At 45.5% G+C, this 18,804-nt stretch overlaps 2 protein-coding genes across 11 annotated transcripts in view; one reads left to right on the top strand and one right to left on the bottom strand.

Annotated features, from left to right (window-relative positions):
• The window catches only part of SLC25A13 (solute carrier family 25 member 13), a 101,584-nt gene extending 97,647 nt beyond the window's left edge, over window positions 1–3,937 (top strand). For all 3 annotated transcript variants that reach the window (XM_040590229.1, XM_040590228.1, XM_040590227.1), the window contains 3 exons: window positions 1,494–1,652; window positions 1,733–1,823; window positions 2,721–3,937. In XM_040590229.1, the coding sequence (XP_040446163.1) occupies window positions 1,494–1,652; window positions 1,733–1,823; window positions 2,721–2,910 (440 nt within the window). In that variant the 3' untranslated portion in view covers window positions 2,911–3,937. The remainder of the gene's footprint in view (window positions 1–1,493; window positions 1,653–1,732; window positions 1,824–2,720) is intronic.
• A 7,330-nt stretch (window positions 3,938–11,267) lies between these two features.
• Window positions 11,268–18,804, bottom strand: part of DYNC1I1 (dynein cytoplasmic 1 intermediate chain 1) — a 193,604-nt gene continuing 186,067 nt past the window's right edge. For all 8 annotated transcript variants that reach the window (XM_040592628.1, XM_040592631.1, XM_040592626.1 and 5 more), the window contains one exon: window positions 11,268–12,258. In XM_040592628.1, the coding sequence (XP_040448562.1) occupies window positions 12,148–12,258 (111 nt within the window). In that variant the 3' untranslated portion in view covers window positions 11,268–12,147. The remainder of the gene's footprint in view (window positions 12,259–18,804) is intronic.

An 18,804-nucleotide genomic window follows, 5' to 3' on the forward strand; every position in this document is an offset into this window, starting at 1 on the left:
CCTTGATTTGCTCCATCTGCTTATTGCCTCCGTGAACTTCCTTCTCCTCCCCTCACTCCTCCTTTTTTTATTGTAAGCTCCTGCTGTGCCATTTGTCTTAGTTTGATTGTAAGTTCCTCACAGCAGAGACCTGTAAACTTTTGTCTGTAAAGTCTTTTGTCCTGTACACATAGCTCCTAAAAGCAGGATTAAAAACATCTTTAACTGCAAAATATCCTCAGTAATAAGGAGATGGAAGTCAATGTGTAGTAAGCAGAACTGTTTCTAAGTACGTCCTTTGGTTTTCCTTGAAAACACTGGTTGGCTTCTGAAGGGCAAAAGTACGGCTTTAAGTTGGAGACTCAACCAATATCCTGGTGTGGGTAAGGCTAAGCAAAGAGGAATTTCAACATTTCTGGAGTTCAGAAACCTTTGCTGGGTTTTAGCACTTGCCTGCCAGACTGACAGCTGTGCAAGTTCAGCGTGTGCGTTATTTTGGGGGGTCTGGGAGAGGCGGAGGGGTTCTTATTTTGGTGATACGCACACACTTACATCTCTCAGAGCAGTCTGCAGGAAGAGTGCTCTGGTGCTTGCAGCCAGACCACGCTGGTTTGGACAAAAGTTGTTACAGAATTATGAAGCCTAAAAAAAAGAAAGCAAAGGAGATTTATGCATCTATGTCTGACCAAGTTGGTTTGGAACAGATGCAGAATGGAAAAGTAATAAAACCGTAAGAGACAGTGTCTTCTGGGTACAGTCTTAGTGCTTTTTTTTTTTTTTTTGGGGGGGGGGGGGGGGCGGCAGCTTTTTTTTTTTTTTTTTTTTCAATTCTAAACATGGGCAGCCCCATTTTGGATAGGAATGATTTTAGAAATACCACCCATTGGTAATTTGGATTTTTTTGCTTTCAGAAGATTATCTGCCAGGGTAAATTTAAATCTTTCTCCAAGTGTTCTGCTGAGGATGTCAGCTGTGGCTTTGCAGCTGAGCAGTCTGCCATCCCTAATGAGAAGAATGACCCTTTTTTCTGAACCTTAGCTCTCATGCCTTGCTGAGCATGCACAGCATTATCTAGTTCTCGCTGACATTACTGCAGGGTGGGGGTGTGTGTGTGCATGTGTACAGGCTATTCTAGCACAGTGTGCAACCAGAATGCCAGGAACCACAGAGAGGCATGAAAAGGAAAGGGAAAGATCGACCTCACCTCCAAAAACTTTCTGCTTTATTAACTATGCAAGTTTCTGGTTAGTGCTGAAAAATCCAGCCCATGCCTCCCAGCTCGGCAGGAAGCACGTGATACGGTTGTTCCTCTAGGAGAAGCTCTCTCCGGGTGAAGCCACATCCACAGCGGCTGCCTCTTGTGGCTTGTTTTCCTTTGCAGCTTCTGCTTAAATGAGATGTTGTTGGATTCTCCTGATGTGAGGACACAAAGCACAGCTATCCCTGGGTAAATAAGGTGTGTAGCATATGTGGCAAGTCAGTGGTACCCACCTGATGATTTTTGTGTTGTGTAGGTATGCCTGCAGCCTCTCTGGTGACCCCTGCAGATGTAATCAAAACAAGGCTACAGGTGGCAGCCCGGGCGGGACAGACCACCTACAGCGGTGTTGTAGACTGCTTTGCGAAGATCCTTCGAGAGGAAGGTCCAAAAGCTCTGTGGAAAGGAGCAGGAGGTGTGTAAAAGAGCTTGGATTAGTAAGCTATTTCTAATTGTGGTTTTTGTCACTTAGGAACTCTTTTCTTTTCTTTCAAGCTCGTGTGTTTCGATCTTCTCCTCAGTTTGGCGTTACTCTGGTGACTTACGAGCTACTGCAGAGATGGTTTTACGTGGACTTTGGGGGAGTGTAAGTATGTTCTCGCTGAACCTGCTTGGGACCTTGAAGCTGCACTTGGTTCTGTGTGGCTCTTGGTGCTCCTTGACATGTCAGAGTCAGGGTCTTGCTATTACAGAGGACACGTTGCAAAGGCTTTGTAAATTTTATTTATGCCACGCTACACTGGTGGAAGTTAGGATGATATTCCAGTACCTGTTTCACAGCAAGACATTACCGCATTTTGTATCACAGTTTCAAGCTGGGGACCTGTGTTAGTGTCAACAGAGACGGTGAGAGGCTAAATAATTGGCTGGGGATATAACTGCAGGGGAAATGTCATGCCTGCCAGGTTAGAATATGCTCTGCATTAGTCCTCATTAGTTTGGTAGAGGATCTGAGTGCCTGATTGGGCAGGACGTTTGACATCCAAAACAGTCTATAGGTGTGTCACCAAGTCCAAAACCTATTTGTTGGAGCTTCAGCTCTGCCTCCTGCCTTTGCTGATGATACAGATGGATGTGTATATTGCTGTTGAATGTGATCCCAGGAGCAGGTGCAGGCTGTTCATGAATCTTTGGGGACAGTAGTTCGAAAGCCATCACAAAAATTACTTAGACTTTGCTAGGCTCCTGGAGTGGTCGTGCACTGTAGCAGAGACTTACGAACCCCTCCTCCCCCACAACGCAGTTTAGATTAACGCATTACAAATCTTATTTGGATTTGGCCATAGTTGAATCAACACGGAGGCTCCTAACTGTTCTGGAAGGTTTTAAAACAGGGCATTTCTCATTACATTGTAGCATTTAATTTAGTTAGTTACTGAGAGATACGCTCAGATGTCTCCTTCACATTACTTTATGGAGGAGATTTTTGTGAATACTACTTTTACTCTGTGGAAATTAATTTCTCATTTTTATTATTTTGCAGAAAACCAGCTGGATCAGAGCCAGTTCCTAAATCTAGGATCACGCTCCCTGCTCCTAACCCTGACCATGTTGGTGGTTACAAACTGGCAGTTGCCACTTTTGCAGGGATCGAAAACAAGTTTGGACTTTACCTACCTCGATTTAAGCCATCGCCACCTACCTCAAAGGCTGCTGCAGCAGTAGGACCCTAAGTTTATTGCTGTAGGTTTTTTGTTATTAGTTGGGACAGAGCCACTTTTCTAATTGGTTAATACTTTGTTCCTTTAGCTTCTCATCATGTAACAGTTTAGCTTCATTTGAGTTTTAGGGCAGTTTTCATCTTAAATGTAATCATTTGTCTTTGTGCTTCCTTAACCAGATCACTGTGAAATTCTTACCAGTTGTTTTAAGTTTGGGACCATGAATGTATTTGTCCACATCTGACATGTGCTTGTGTTGGGAAGACACTAATTTTAGGTTCCGTTTATTGGGGAGGGCTGGGTGAGAGCTGCGAACCAGATCATTTTACAGGCAATGCTCAGTTGCAGATGAGCAGGGCAGATGCTACACATCGTCATTCAAATGGAAGAACTCAGTGGATGTCACGGTGCTCAAAGTGGAATTATCTTGACTGTACGTGTAAATTGGTTATGAACTTAGTGTGTATCTGTAGAGGTCAGCAAATACATACCCGGTACCTATGTATGCCAGTACAGCTTCAACTTTTTAAATATGTACACGCACAAGTTCTGTTTCTGGATTGTATTATGAAGCTTTTATGTGGAACATGTTTTTGTAATGGAAACCACATTTATAAATGTTTAGCCATTGTATTATGTTACTGGTATCAAAATGCTCAGAAGAAAGTGTTATTGTCCATGGTCTTTGCACTTTATGGCAGAACTTTTGGCATTCTACTACACATACGAGGAAGTTTCATAACTAGGTGCCTATCTTGGGTTGCTGGTGTTTGGAATTCAGTTTGTATATGCACTCTATGGTAAAACGCTGCTTGTTTAAATATCTGCAATAGAAAATTCATGCACTGTATCAATGGTACCTGCCTTAACTGCTGGCTTGTAATTGGCAAATAGGTGGTTTCAGATTCTTATTTACTTCATTGAGTCAAAAGAGATTAAAATACTCTAAAAGAAAAGATTTTACTTAATTTTTTGGTGCCTTGCACAGTGTTTAGAAGATTATGTATTTATGAAGATAGAAATAAATGTTTCAAACAGATGCACACATGGTATTCTGTTACAGAAACAGCATAGTACATCAAATGTCCTGTTCAACTCCAGTTATAAACTTAGTTTAAGATAAAGTTAATACTTTGATGTGTAGGCTATAAAAACACCTGCAGCTTAAGAACAAATTACCTGAATACCCCTGTGTAGAAAAGACATCTGTCGGTGTAAATGTTACTGAAAAAAGACATTTTTCCTCAGGTAAAAACAGGATTGACGTAAGCTTTGATATTTTGACCTCTACTTTGTGGGGGAGGTTAATGGGTTTTGAAGAGTCTGACTACCTAGTCAGCTGAAGGTACTGTTGGGTGTCTTCTGTGATGCGTCTTAAGACCAGGAAGCATTGTCTGCTCGGGGGTGGGTGGGTGGGATGGGTGCCTTCAGCGGTGACTGTAAACTGAGGGAATGCGTAGACCCAGTATCTTTGCAGAAGCACAAGTTAGGTACACAGTGTCACACTGTGGTACTGTAAGTTGTGGAAATACCGAAATGCAAATCGTTCTATTATTGTGTTCGTGTTCGGATCATCATGAAAATTATTCTCTTGGACTAATTTGCCTTTTGAAGTTACCGGTAAAATGGAGTCATGGCAGGAGTGGCATCTGCAGTACTCATGCATGTGAAAGCGAGGCGAGAAGATGACACCTACCTGCAGCTGCATCTTGGAGTCAGGCTAAACCAGTGTGCGGTGACTCTGTGGGAGGCTCTGACAGCTGCCGGCTGCTGCCTCTCACCCCTGTGGATCCAGGTCTCCCCAAATGACAGCTCTTTCGTTTTAGAAGTGGGGAAGAATAGCTGCCCCTTGTATTACTCCAAAATTAACCATCAGGATTTTTGGTTAAGGCTTGTCATAAAAGTTAAACTTTCTCACTGGGAGCTGCCTGTGCTTGACACTTGAGATTTTAGACTATTTATGGGCTGGTTTTACATCTCATCCCTCACTGTTGCCTGATGTACCTTGTCAAGGGTTTCTGTGGGAAGTCAGCAGCACAGGGGAGACGTAGGAGCACGGAGCTGCACCTTCCCCCGGGCCGGGAGAGGAAGCGCCTGGCCACGCGCGTGGGTTCAGCCAGCGGCCGGAGAGGGACAGCCAGGCTGCCCCGGCCGGAGCACGTCCCTCTGCTGCCCAACGCCGAGGCACAGCACAGCCAGGAACGGAAGAGGAATTAAAGCAGAGTTATTTTAAGACTTGCACAACTTCTTGGCTGATGCGATAAAGACCGTTGCTTCTGTTTTACAAAGCAAATCATAACTCGGACCGATTCCCCTGCCTGCTGATGCTGTCTCCCAGGCCCGGCAGCGTATTTATGACTTACCCTTTATTCCAGGGATGAAGGGACAAAGCTGCCAGCCAAGGGACAAAGCTCAGGCATAGCTCTCCTCTGGCAAGTCCATCTCGGAAGGCCAGAGCCTTCATCTTCTCAGTGGCAGAGATGAGCAAGGCTGGACTGACACCCCCCACCACCACCCATGGAGGCCCTTCCCTTCCCCATTAACTTGTCTTCTGGGTGGTTCTGTCCTTCTGCCCTTTTCAGGGCAGGGGCAGAAGAGTGGAGCCAGTGAGTGCTTCATTAACTCACAGCCCGGTTCAGAACATTTCAAAGCACGCTACAGCTCTGCCTGGAGATTCTTGGGGAAGAGCTGTGCCCACAGCCAGCTTCCTCCAGACACAAAAGGACGCATTCCTGCTCTGAAAAAACTCACAGACCAAGAAGTTGTCAGATTGCCTTACAAACAAACAAACAAACGTCCTGAGGACAATGTTTAGATGTTTGTCCTTTTCGGGTTTCTGGGTTAGTTGTGTAAAGTATGGGAGGAACGGAATAAAATGTAACCTCGCCTGCCTCCTGCAGTCCTGCTGTCACAGCATCTCCAGAAAGAAGAAACAATCAAGTACTGGTGACATTACCTGTTGGCATGAGAGTAGAGTGGGGGTCTCTGGAGCACTTACCATGTGTTTGTGTCTCTCGGCCCAGCAGAAACTGAGGGATGCTTTTTTGCCTGGTCCCCAGGGAATGGGTTGGGTTTAAGATTACTTACGTTAACGGTTTGCAGGATGCTTTTGTGAGCAAACATACCACAGGCTTCAAAAATAACTCGGGCAGGTTTTTCTAAACCTGCTAAAAATACAAAACCCAACAAACTGCTGTGCATCTTCCTTAGGAGAGGACAGCCTGCTCAGGAATGTCCCTGCCACACACTCTGTGATGTGCGTGAATGTCACGCTGCTTACTGCTGAGCTCCTCGGGTCTCCAGCGCACACATGGCAGAGGGGTGAGCAGGAATCCTCCAGCCCTGCTGTTTAAACACCACTGTGAAATTCAGACTGTTTGCAGTTGAAGTATGTGCCATTTTTACAGAAGCTAGAAGACAATTTCCAGAGACTGTGATCATCTGTAAGTTATGTAATGGTTGAGAATGTAGAATTCTCAAGACATTTGTATTTTGAGTGTCTCCAAAGAGCTTCAAACAGCAACACAGAAGCACCCTGGGATGAAGGGGTTTCTGTAACGCCGTGTGCTGTAGGGTGGTTCTGCTGTCTGCACGGTGGGCAGTGGAGAGGCCAGGCTGTGAGCACGGGCAGCCTCTCCCCGTGCTGAATGTGAGGATGTCATCGAGGTGTCTTGCCCTTCAGACAGAGATGGCGTTTTGAGAAGCGTATTCATCTTTATAACGGCTCCTCGCACTATTCTGTATTGTGCCAGGAAGCAGCACCACTGCTTGCAAGATTCATTCCAGCTGTTCAGGTTCCACTGCGAAGGGCTGCCTGGCCTCCCTGCGTGCCCACTCACACCCCGGGCTGTGCAGGCAGTGCACACGGGGCACGATGGTGCTGCTGCTTATGGCTTTGAAGGAGAGCCAGTCCTGTAGGCTTCCTGAGGACAGGCTGCTACTCCTGAAGCACCATCAGGTGCCGAGTCCTTCCTTAGGACTGATGCTTCCCTGGTGATAGCAGAATCTCCTTTGTCTGGCACTGGTCAGTGGGGACCATCCCGCTCTAGGTGGGGTGCTGTCTGGCTCTGTGAGGGTTTCGTGTCTTCTGCTGTGTTTGCTTTGTATCTAAAGTTGCCAAAACTCTTTGAGAGTTTTTCCTGTGTGTCTTGCATGAAAGAACTTATTCCCAGTTCTTTCCGTAGCATTAGAGATGCAGGCTGTCATTTGCAGTAAGCGCTCGTGATGTTCCAGGATGTGGTAAGGGGTTCCTGTGTTTTCAGAAGCAGCAAATGCTTGGGGCATTGGTTTTGAGACCCAGAGGGAACTACCTTTCATCTTGGAAGATTCACCATGGAGCGCTTGCTGAGTACCATGTGGGACACGTTGCAGCTCCTGAATCCTTCTGGGCCAGCACCGCTTGTCTCACATGCCTTTTCTCTTTGAAGTAACAAGCTAGAGGCAACTCTGCTGAGCCAAATCGTGGGCAGCAAGCACATGCTTTGATGGCCTTGCCATGGTGATGGCTGTGGTGCTTTCAGACTCGGGAGGTAGCTCTTTTCATTGCCACCTTTCAAACATCCACTTGGTCCGAGTGCTGGTGTTTACATGACAGTCCTGGCATTCCAGCCCCACGCTTGGTATTTGTGTCCTGGCCAGGTGCCAGGCTGGCCAGTGCTGTGCGCATGCTCTTTCAGTGTGCCCTGGTCATCGTCGTCTTGTTACCGTGGACCATGGGGTCTCCTGAACAGGGTGCATGTCATGAAGTTTCCCCTTTCAGCTGATGCCTTCTGCTCCCACCCCCAGTGCCACCTGCCATGTGTGCTCATGCCCTTTCACAGCTTCTTTCAGAACAAATCCCAAGTCCCTGGCCATGCCATTCCTCCGCCTCTCACTTGTGTTTGTGTGGCTTTGATCCTTGGCTGAAATAGAGGAAAGCTCTGGTCTTCCCCTCATCAAGCAGGGGACAGTTGTCTCTTCCACATCCACCTCGCAGTCCTCTCATCCATCCTAAACCCAGTTCAGCCTTTCCCTTAGCCCACATGGCTCATCTTCACGTGCCACTTGCCCGGTTTGTCCCTGGTTGGGTTTGCTCTTTCTTACCCTGGTTATGAAGCCGGTGCAGTCCGAGCACACAGTTTTTGTCCTTCACAGAAGGCTCACTGCAATGGCCCCAGGGCAGAGCCGGGCTGTTTTCTAGCTCATCGCATGCCCACAGCGGGCACGGCAGTGTCCCGACAGCACTAGAGCATGGGGCGCACTCTCGTGTTCTTCCTTCTCTTTGGATGTTTGCAGGCAAAAAAACCTGGAGAAAATGCTTTCTCTTTCCTGAAAATAAAGGGTAATATTGTATTTATTTCCCTACCGGGTAGGTTCCGAAGAACATCTCGTTGTATGAGCTCTTTTGGAAAGCCATTATGGTGGGGCCGTTTTTTTAGCAGCAGGAAAATCAATCAGACAGAAACTGTTGGGAGATTACAGGAAGGGCAGCAACGAGGGCTGTCAAACTCCACCACATGGCTGTCACAACCAGCAGAGGAGGAGTAAATGCCTCTTGGTCTTGTTGGGTGCTCGTCTGTCTGTTTCAGGTGCATGTAATGCCTTGCATGTTGTTGCTCTCTAGGAACAAACCTGGTCACTTCTGTGGAAATCCAGATCTTTTCCTTCTTCCCTTTGCCTCCTGCTGACCCCCACTCAAACAAAGGAGGAGAGAAAAATAATAAAAAAAAAAAAAAAAAAAAAAAAAAAGAAGGAGGGACTTTGGTCATATTCATTTGCACACAGCAGCAGATGCTGAAGGTCTTCTGAGGCTGCTCTTAAAACCATTTTACAAGCTATTAATGCCATAAAGCAGGGAGAGCTTGGAAGGTGGATGTGCAGCTCCCCTCTTAGGTTCCAAAAACTGAATGGTAATACGGAAAAAGTGGACGTGAATTTGCCAACCATTTCCACTGCACTGGTTACGATGAACAGGAGACACCTTTCCCTTTACACCCCAGTGTACTCTCACATGGTGTCCCCATGCTTTCAGATGTGCATTTACTGTAGGGGGCTGACAGGCAGTGACACACCCATCTCTTCTCCCCAGTGACAGCACTAATCTGCTGTGTATCTGCATGTGCCCCTAATCTTGTGTCCTGCTGATGGCCAAAGCGTGCCCCATGCCACTGCGCACACAGTTGCTTTGCCCATGTGCATAGACAACACTTACATAAGCTTTTTGAAAGGAAAACACGGAGAAACTGGAGGGAAAAAAAAAAACAAACAAAAAAACCATCACCCAGAAGTGGTGTCTAAACCACTGCTTTACAGGTGCCTTGCCTGGCTGTTTGTGAGCAGTCACCTTGAAGCACAAGTGCTGGGAGTACATGGTGGTTTGACCCTGGCTGGACACTAGGTGCCCACCAAGCTGCTCTGTCACTCCCCTCCTCGGCAGAACAGGGAGGGGAAAAAAGAAGATGGAAAGGAAAAAACTCACGGGTCAAGATGAAGGCAGTTTAATGAAGCAATAGCAAAAGCTGTGGAAGCAAAGGAAAACAAAAGATGTTATTCTCTACTTCCCATCAGCAGGTGATGATCGGCCATTCCAGTACACACAGCGGTTGCTCTGGAAGACAAACATAAATAACGAATGCCCCCCTTCCTCCTCCTTTCTCTTAGCTTTTGTATCTGAACAGATGTCACATGGCATGGAATATCCCTTCGGTCAGTTTGGGTCGGCTGTCCTGGCTGTGTCCCCTCCCAAGATCTTGCCCACCCCAGCCTGCTGGTGGGAGGTGGGGGCGGAGGTTGGGGGGACAGCCCTGATGCTGCGCCAGCGCTGCTCAGCAGTAGCCAAACCACTGGCGTGTCATCGACACCTTCCTAGCTACCAATACAAGCACGCCACTATGAGGGCTGCTGTGGGGCTCAGCCAGACCCAATACAGCGTGCTACACTGGTCCTTCAGGACAGATCCCAAAGTACTGGGGAGCAGCAGGAACACAAGGCTCCCCCCCACATGGCTCCAGTCCCAGGGAGCCACCAGACCAACAACAGCCATATTTGTGCTGTGTGAACCAGTTCATCTGGGGGACAACCCCACTTACCACAGCCCAGTGGGCAAGACGCTTCCGCGGGCACTGGGAATAGCTTCAGGTCACGTGTCAACAGGCACTGGGACATACCTTCAGGTTCCAGCACGAAGAAGGAGCTAGCCGGTGCACTCTCACCAAGAGTTACTTCTAACCACCAAGACGGTAAGTGTTGCAATTTGGGTCCAAATCAGTTCAATCCTCACATGGGGCACCAGTTGTCACAGCACAGACAACCTACCAGGCTGCAACAAGGCTTTACTGGTTGCAGTAAAGGTCAGATTCTACTGTCTGTGCTGTTTCTCCATCCTCCAGAGGCCAGACCACCCTGTTCCTTGTCTCCAAGCCCCTCCTCCATCCCATGTCCTTTCCCACACTCCTCAGGGCTATTTAACCACTTAGCAGGATGAGCTACAGCTGCACATCATCCATGTCAATCAACCCCCTGCCTCTGAGGCAAGGCCACATAATATCAATGTTAATCAACCTGCTGCCTTCATTCCTCTACAGGTAAGGGAAATCCAGCTGCTTTTCCTAGCCTGCTCTGGCGTTCAGCAGTGCAGAGACTTCCCAGTCATTCTGGGTTTGACCATAGCTCTGAAGAGCATTAGGTGATACATGCCTTAATGTGACTGCCCAGAGACGTTCCCCGCAAACTTGCACACAATATCTTTGTTACTGTCTGACCTTCAGTGTTTCTTGCTGTAATAGTTCACCTGCCTGCTCAAGCGTGAACCACCGTTAAACCCCAGTGTCAGAGCCATGCTCTGGCTCAACATAATGCTGTGATGCAAACATAACTAGCAGCCTCACCACCAAGGTCAGCATGCACCAATGTCCCCCGGGGCCACAGCACTCAATGAGATCAGTCTGCACCCTATTTCTTTGCTCAAGCCACAGGAGTTTGGTGTAAAGGAGAATGTTCCATTCCCTTGTCCCCTATCCCAACCTGTGTCTCAAGACAGTTTGAGAAGGCCTTGTCGTTCCTATTGCTTTTCTTCTAGTGCATATGGCAGCATGGTGCCGCTCTGCACGTGTGTGCAAGTAAGGATGCACAGCTAGGGACGGAGGGAAAATAAATAAATCAAACCTAGAAGCTGACATGGATTAGTGCCTGCTCATGTAAAATTTGTAGCAGGATCTGATGCATGCAAGTCCATTACTGGCCAGTCCCCATAGCTGAAGGTATCTATTTACATAGCAGCTGCATGAGCATTCTGCGAGTCAGGGCAGTCACATTTTCCCAGTGCCTCGCCAGTGACCGGTAATGAACATGCTGAGCACTGCTGGCAAGGAAAGATTAACCACACGGCGACAGAACGGGCTTGATAGATTTTATTGGCAATGCTAGTGTCATACTCGGGAACCACAACCCTTTGTCAGACTGTTAGTGTTAACTTGCATGACAAGTATCAGTGACCAACTGTATTTGAAATATAGTTAAAGTGCCTAGAAATAATAGGCATCTTAAAAAAAACCCAAAAAACAAAAAAAAAAGAAAGGAAACTCATTCCATCCACTCAAGCCAACCTTTATAGATCTTACATCTGAAGCACAACTGATGTACTGTAATTGTTACGTGGACTTGACTGTAACCTCTACAGCAGCACACAGACAATGCAGTTCTCTCATTATGCACATGCTTTAGGATCGTTTATTTTAATGCTTTCAAATAAATATGTTCCATGCAGCACACCGCAATAAATAAGGAGCAGCAACTTTCGTATAGTACATCCATTCATAATGTAAGTCACCATGTGAAACACCACATCTAAAGTCTTTGGCCCAGTCCCATACAGTGAAGCACACCACATCTGCACATAATCATATCTGGCTTCATATGGATTTAATAGGACTATGCCAGAAGGGCAATGTGAGCACAAGTTTAACCAGGGGTTCCTAGCTATTAAATACAGCTACTAAGTAGTTAAAAGGCAACAACTAAACCCATAAAGGGTTGATTTGTCTTTTCTTTCTTACTTTTCAGACAGAAATATAAAGTATGAAAATGCTCTGGATATTTTCAGCCTTGTGTAAAGCAGCGTGATTAATATGGAATACTTTGAGCAATACTGGCACGTACACTGGCATCAAAAGCCACGGCAAGACTGACTCTGACACTGAACACCGGCGTACTCGGCGGGGGAAAGCTGCTGTTCTGGCGACGGCAGGCGCTGCCCCTGCCCCTTCCCCTCCTCTAGGCTGAGAGCTCCACTGCCCCGTCCTCTTCGCTGTCTGCCCGGTTGGCACGGATTTCCACCAGGGTCCGAGCAAAGCGGGTCCATTCGTCGTTGTGCGGAACAGCCAGCTGGGGGAGAAACCGACAGGGAATTAAAAGACGGCGTGGGGAGACGGGTTCTCCCGCTGGCCCACAATCGAGGCACTTTCTTTGCGGAGAGCTCCTGTTGCCATCAGCGTGGTTGTGCCGGTGGAGCACCAAGGCATGGGCCTCTCCAGCCCACCCTGCGCCGGTTACACTGTGATGCGCTGCCCAGTTCCCAGGACGCAACTGGGAGCTTCCCATTCAGTACCAGCTAGAAGGAGCTTTTACAGTCACTGGCAGAGAAAACAGCTTTATCTGCGTGATTTTAAGGCACTTGCCAGAGTGCTGCTGCAAAATCTACCCCTGGCTTAAAGTATTTCAGATTTTCCATCTCTACAAGAATATACACGTATGTTTAACTTCACACATGTGAGCTGGCCATTTGAGGTCGGTGAGGCCACGCCTGAGTGTAATTGTTTGCAGGACCGAGGTCGATGTGCACAAGGTAACAGAGCTTTTACAACACTGCACTGAAACTGTTTTCCTGAAGTTCATTAAAGCTCTGAATAGTAAAATAAATATATTGTGTTATTTACCCTCCTCTATGTTAAGGAATTCATAATTACAAGAAATGCATTATAATGGAAATGTTATACCAACTGGGTACTATGTTACTGGTCTGATTTTTTATATCATTGTGCAAGATCCATTTCCATTTAATACCATTGATGTTTCTAATGAAGAGATCTTGAACATTAGGCTTCAAGAGGGACATGTAATCTAAATAGCTAAACTTCCAGACAAAACCCTTTACTGCTATGGCAAAATAATACTGCAGTCATTTCCAGCTGGATCCAATACTACAATTTCTGGAAGATAATGCAAGCTGGGATTGACATAATTAAAAAAAAAAAAAAAAAAAGCGAGCAGTTTTCTCTAACTTTGTTTTCACTAACTCAAATTCCAGAAAACAGCAACAAGCATCCAGATGAACCATGCACATTTTTACTGCCCTCTTGAAGCCCTGTCATCACGTCCTGAATATAATATGAAAATAATAACTGTTTCAAGATACTATGCAGTGCTTGGTACTGAAGAAGGTGACTGTTTGGAAACAACAGGGCATATACTAAACTGCTGTCTGCCTCAGCAAATGGATGCCTTTAGACCAAAGAACAAGTATGACCTTAGCTAATCCAGCCTGTGGTACTCAATATTCAGTCTGTACCGATTGATTTCTTTTGCAACACCACCAAAAATGCCATGCAGATGGCCGGCTAAGTATGCCAGGAATGGAGACCAGCGTTGCAGGAGTAAATCATATGAGACAGCTGTCTCACGCTTACACACACAGATGTGGGTTTGCTGTGGTCTTCATTTGAAAGACAGCCCTGTTCTTTCAAAGACAGCAGAAGGAAATGTAACACCAGAAGGGAGGGCAGCGCACCAACACACAAGTACCCACAGCATGGGTTTGGTCACAGCCACACACCTATACAAGCTGCTGTATAGCAAGTCAAGGGGCAGTGCGGACATCCTTCTATCAGAGGTGCAACCCAAACCAGCTGGATAGCAATTTCCCTGTTACTATCGCTTGTGTCCTGAAAGATTTTATTTCTTGCGATGCGTACAGCACTATCATTTATCAAACGCTTGAATGAAAACATGAAAGGTGTCTCACTTCTTTCAAGTAGTAAAATCATTGAAGTGTGACAATATCCTAGGCAAAGGACTTACTGAGTTTAATAAAGCCTTGTTTCTCCTTGTCTTTTAAAGTCCTAAACAACATTATATTGTATTATGGCTGAAGAAGACAATATGTCACTCTAAAGAAAAACATTACATATTGAGATAATTTAATTTCCTTTACTCCACAGCATAGCTACAGACAAATAAAACTGAAGTCCAACCTGTTAAAACAAATTGGTATCTCAAACTTAAGAGTCTCCCCACAAACGTATGTATTACATGCACTACTGTTAGTTGACAGTGTCAGCAAGACCTGGGCTGGTTTTAATGACTCAGTTCACAAAACAATTAATGATGAAAGTGAATACCTTTAGCACAGAGATGAAAACATTCAGTGGCCATACACAATCTGATTCCTTAGAACTTCTTATTTCACCTTATTTAACCTCAAGCACTGCATCATGCTTTCAACGAGGGGCCAATCCTGCTAACAGACTGTTAGTAGAATAAACCTCTCTTAATATAAATTCCCCAGGGATGCAGAAGGAAACCTTGGTAATAATGAAGTCAAAAGGAAAAACTGACTTTTATTCCCGCCCTCCTACTTCCTTCTGTCAAAGCCCTAGTACTGAACCACTATAGTTGTACAGCAAAAGACCACAAATAAAAACAAAAGCATCCACAAATTCCAACTCAAATTCTCGTCTGAGTTCATGCTCTCCTTCCAGTCATTTTCCATTCAAGTTCCTTCAGCCAGGCACACTGACACCCACAAACGTTGGAGGTCTGGGTCTATCTGTGGAATCTCCGTTTCAGCTTCTCTGCATAAGTTTTCTCTATAAATACCAGGGCAGGGGTGGAAGAAATGAGGAGGTACTTCACAGAGGAAGGGCAGAGGTTTAGAGCTATCTGGGTGTTCCTCACTGGTCCGGCGTTTTTTAACATTTTTCTGTCCACTTCCAGTTTCTACAAAGCAGCACGCGTTGAGTACCAGCAGTCATGGTGTCGACGTAGGGTAGAGATGTTCACCAAAGCATAATAACTTAATATGTTAACATTTGGGTTAGAAGGTTATTTGAATGAACTGACACTAAGGTATGGAGCAGAACAAGAAAATAAATGCTCTTAGGTGTTCTCCTTTGATCCCTTCACAATGGAAGGTAAGTGCCACGCACATCTAATTAATTGACTTAATTACACTGCTTTAACTTAAATAAAGTTAACTTAAATAAACTTAATAAAGGTTGCGTCAGATAGCAATTCTAATGAGGAAAACCAGTATTATCAAAGCAAGGTGGTGACTTTAGCCAAACTTTGTTAAGCTGTTGGAAGAGGGGTACTTTTATCTTCTGTTTGGCTTTTAAAATATCAAAAGAGCTCAGGCTGCAAGCCTACCAACCTGCAAGTGTGACTACAAGTTCATGCATCCACGTAAACCTGCTTCTGCTTGTGAAGTTACACATGCTCATCTGGTTACAGGAGTGAGAATTTAGTACAGGAAAACATCTTCTCAAGATGTTAGGATGGTGACCCATTTGTAATTGGGTAAAGCTTTAACTCAGGACAATCGGTGTCTCTCATTTAAAAAAAAAGAAAAAGTTTTCTTTATATCACTATCAACTTTTTAGTCTCCCCCCCATTCAGTTTCATAAAACATTCTTCCAAAAGCACTCAATACCTGTGAGTATCTGAAAGTGCATGATCAATAATGTATAATAAATAACAAAGAAATGCAACATACTAAATACTAGGCACATTTAAGATTTCGTCATTTAAACTAGTTCACAACCTGTTTTTCTTGCCGATATTAAAAAATTGATTTACGTGATGCAAACCCTCAGCGCTGATTTTTCCGCCATCTTCACTACTATGAAATTGGGTAAGAGAAGATAACTCTGCAGCAGGCTCCTCCCGGCTAAACGGCGCAGCCAGCTAACACAGCTGGCAAAGGAGCGCCTCCCTGGGCAGCCCCTCCCAGCCAGCAGCCTTGGGACCCCCACGCAAAGTGAGCTCAGCTGAGCCCCGCGCTGAGCCTGGCTGTGCTGCACACAAGGGCTGATACGCCGCAGCCACCGTTACTGCTGTGCACCGCAGAGGTGGATCGGTAATGTCAGCTGTCCCAGTGCCAGTCTCCAGATAGTAACACTAAACAGATTCCGGCCTATTCCGGTGAGGCATTACAGTTATCAGTTTATCTTATTATAGATTAACAACATTATAGCTATGTGAATCTCCCAGCCTGTGCTCCTGCCACCCACCATACGTACATACACCAAGGGAAGGCAACTCTTGACTGGACAGAACAGAAATACAAATACAAACAGAAAGTGAGATGATGGGATGCAACAGTGAAAGGATTGTAAAGTAGGAGCAGAGATCTCCCTGTCCTTTTCTTCTTCCCACCTACTAGAGGTGGCTGGTTCCTGGCCAGGTAGAAGCCCCTCGTCTCTAGTATCATTCCTCACTCTCTTCTTTTTTGGGTGACAATGTGTTGAGCTGTGCTTTCAAGACTGGAGAGGAGCTGAACAACATCCAGATTTGGAAGGCAGGGATCTGCCTGGCTGGGCCACATAGGTCAGCCACAGTAGGCCCCCCCTGTTCATTTTTCAGAGTCACGGGGTTACAGCAGATTTTGAAGCAACGAGGCTTGTAAAGCTTAAAGGTAATATTGTTCAACTTGTGCCTATTCTCCACTGTAGGTAAAGGATAAAATGACCAGACCCAAGGGAAATGACTGCCAGGATCTTCCTGACAAGCACCTGGCTTTGCCTTGCCCGTGTGTCACAATTCTATGTGATTTATGCAGGGCACAGCAAAACTGTATCTCATGGTGCCACCATAGAGCACTTCGATTTTTGAAGAAGCTTCTCTGTGTTTCCTGGGTTGATCACCCTAGCCAGGCACTTCACTTACCTGTTACCTTTCTAGCCCTGAAGCACCAACACGCGCCCCCCTCAGTGCTAGTACTGACCAAGGAGATGGTTTATGCACCCTGGTATGACAGTGACAGAGCCCCCTGCCCCCCAGGGCTCGCCAGGTCGCAGTTGCAGGTAGCAGCATGAATGTGAGCTTCACCACAAACCGCCTCCTCCATCTTCTTGTCAAGGCAGATACTTCCTCTGTGTACAGAGCTTCCAATCCAGATACCAGGGATCCTACAAACACAAACTGTATTTCCCGCATTCTCCCAGAAACTGTACTATTAGCAACTTTACTGAACACTACTACTCTTAAAACCACAAGAGAGAACTCAGGACAAGGACTCTGACCAGACGGCTCTCAATGCTGCCATTTGTGTCAGCTAGTGCTGGGCTCCCCCAGCAAACAGAAATGCAACAAAAAAACCCAATGCCTGAAGACAAAAATCAACATAAATTTCATTTTCAGATCATTTAACACCTTCAAGTAACATTTGCTCTTTTAAGTTATGTCTATTAAGAAAAAGAAAAAGGGATTAGTCTGAGACAAAGAAAAAAAAAAACCAACCACAGCTTTGAATGTGCCTTTTAAAGGAATCTATCCAGAAGGCTGAAATAAGATATTACAACATATTTCAAGATTTTCATATATTCCTCTCCTATCCATCTTTTTTATGGCTGAAAGTGTTTCAGCTCAATTTGTCCAAATCTCTGTATAGCTTCAGTTTCCCTGAAAAACCACTTTCCAGCAAATGAATTATTCATTGAGGATATTTCACTTTATTCCTGGCTTCTTGCCTTCCCTGGAGCCTGTAAAATCTTTGGGATGGGAGCGGACCAACTCTTCCTGCCTTCATCCCTCCAACACTCTTGTCCAGCACAGCTCTCCTCTGAGGGCCGGGGACTCTCCCAAGGAGATACAATGCGATTGCAGCAGCAGCAGCAGCCACTTCCACTTTGGAAAAACCACTGTCCCATAGACTCAAAGGGAGCCCAGTCATCAATGTTCATCCTATGGCATTTCCTTTTAATGACTGTACGTCACGGGTCACTCTGCCTGTCACTGAGACACTGGTTCATAACCTGCAGCGCTGATCACTGGTGAAAGTATCATGCAATCCCAATCACTAGGTTAATAATAATTTGTTCGCTTGTTTTCCCTGGAGTTTAGATGCCTCAAAGCAAAAATAGCCATGGGAAGAACTTCCTCAGCATTGTCTCCGACTGTGGGGTTATTCTGAAGGGGCAAATTTTTCCAACCAGAACGGTTTATAAGCGCTTCTAACACACACATCCCGTGGACACAGGTGTAAAAGGAGAATCTGAAAATGAACCGTTACACCACGACTTGGAATGACCTGCCAAAGTATGTGGTCTGCAGCCGGCCTGCACAACTGTATTGCCACACACTGTTTTCAATTAGACATTTGCAGACGAGCCTGCATGGTGGTCCAAGATACACTCTAAGGGTGACAGCGGTTCCCGATTCAAAAATCTGTGACCCATTCAAACACGTTTCGTAGAAGTACAATGCATTCTTAGTTTTGTATATAGAAAACCTTGTTCTGATATAGGTTGCTGGGTTTCTATAGCTAGTCACTGTGCTCCTGAAGATTAGAGATGTTCTGATTAACACGCATCTTTTATTAGCTGCATTTGCGTTTGTTGCTGTTTGGAGGTAAAGGCTGACCTTATTTTAGACAATCCTGTTTACTTGTCTCTGCTTCAACACAACCATATTTGCAAAAAAATCTCATATCCAGCAGGGAAAACAAAATATGAAAATTAATGCTCCTCTCATCTCTAAAAGACTCTGTTGCTATTATAACTTTTGAGAAGGGCAATCTAAACACTCTTTGAAGAGATAGCTAATTAAAGCTTAGAAAATATTCAGATTAATTTGAGTTTCTGGAAAATAGCAAGTCTGGTAAACTAACTTTAATGACTAAAATCTCAGACTTCACACCAAGTTATTTGTGTATGT

The sequence above is a fragment of the Falco naumanni genome, chromosome 4, assembly GCF_017639655.2.
Source record: "Falco naumanni isolate bFalNau1 chromosome 4, bFalNau1.pat, whole genome shotgun sequence".
NCBI lineage: Eukaryota > Metazoa > Chordata > Aves > Falconiformes > Falconidae > Falco > Falco naumanni.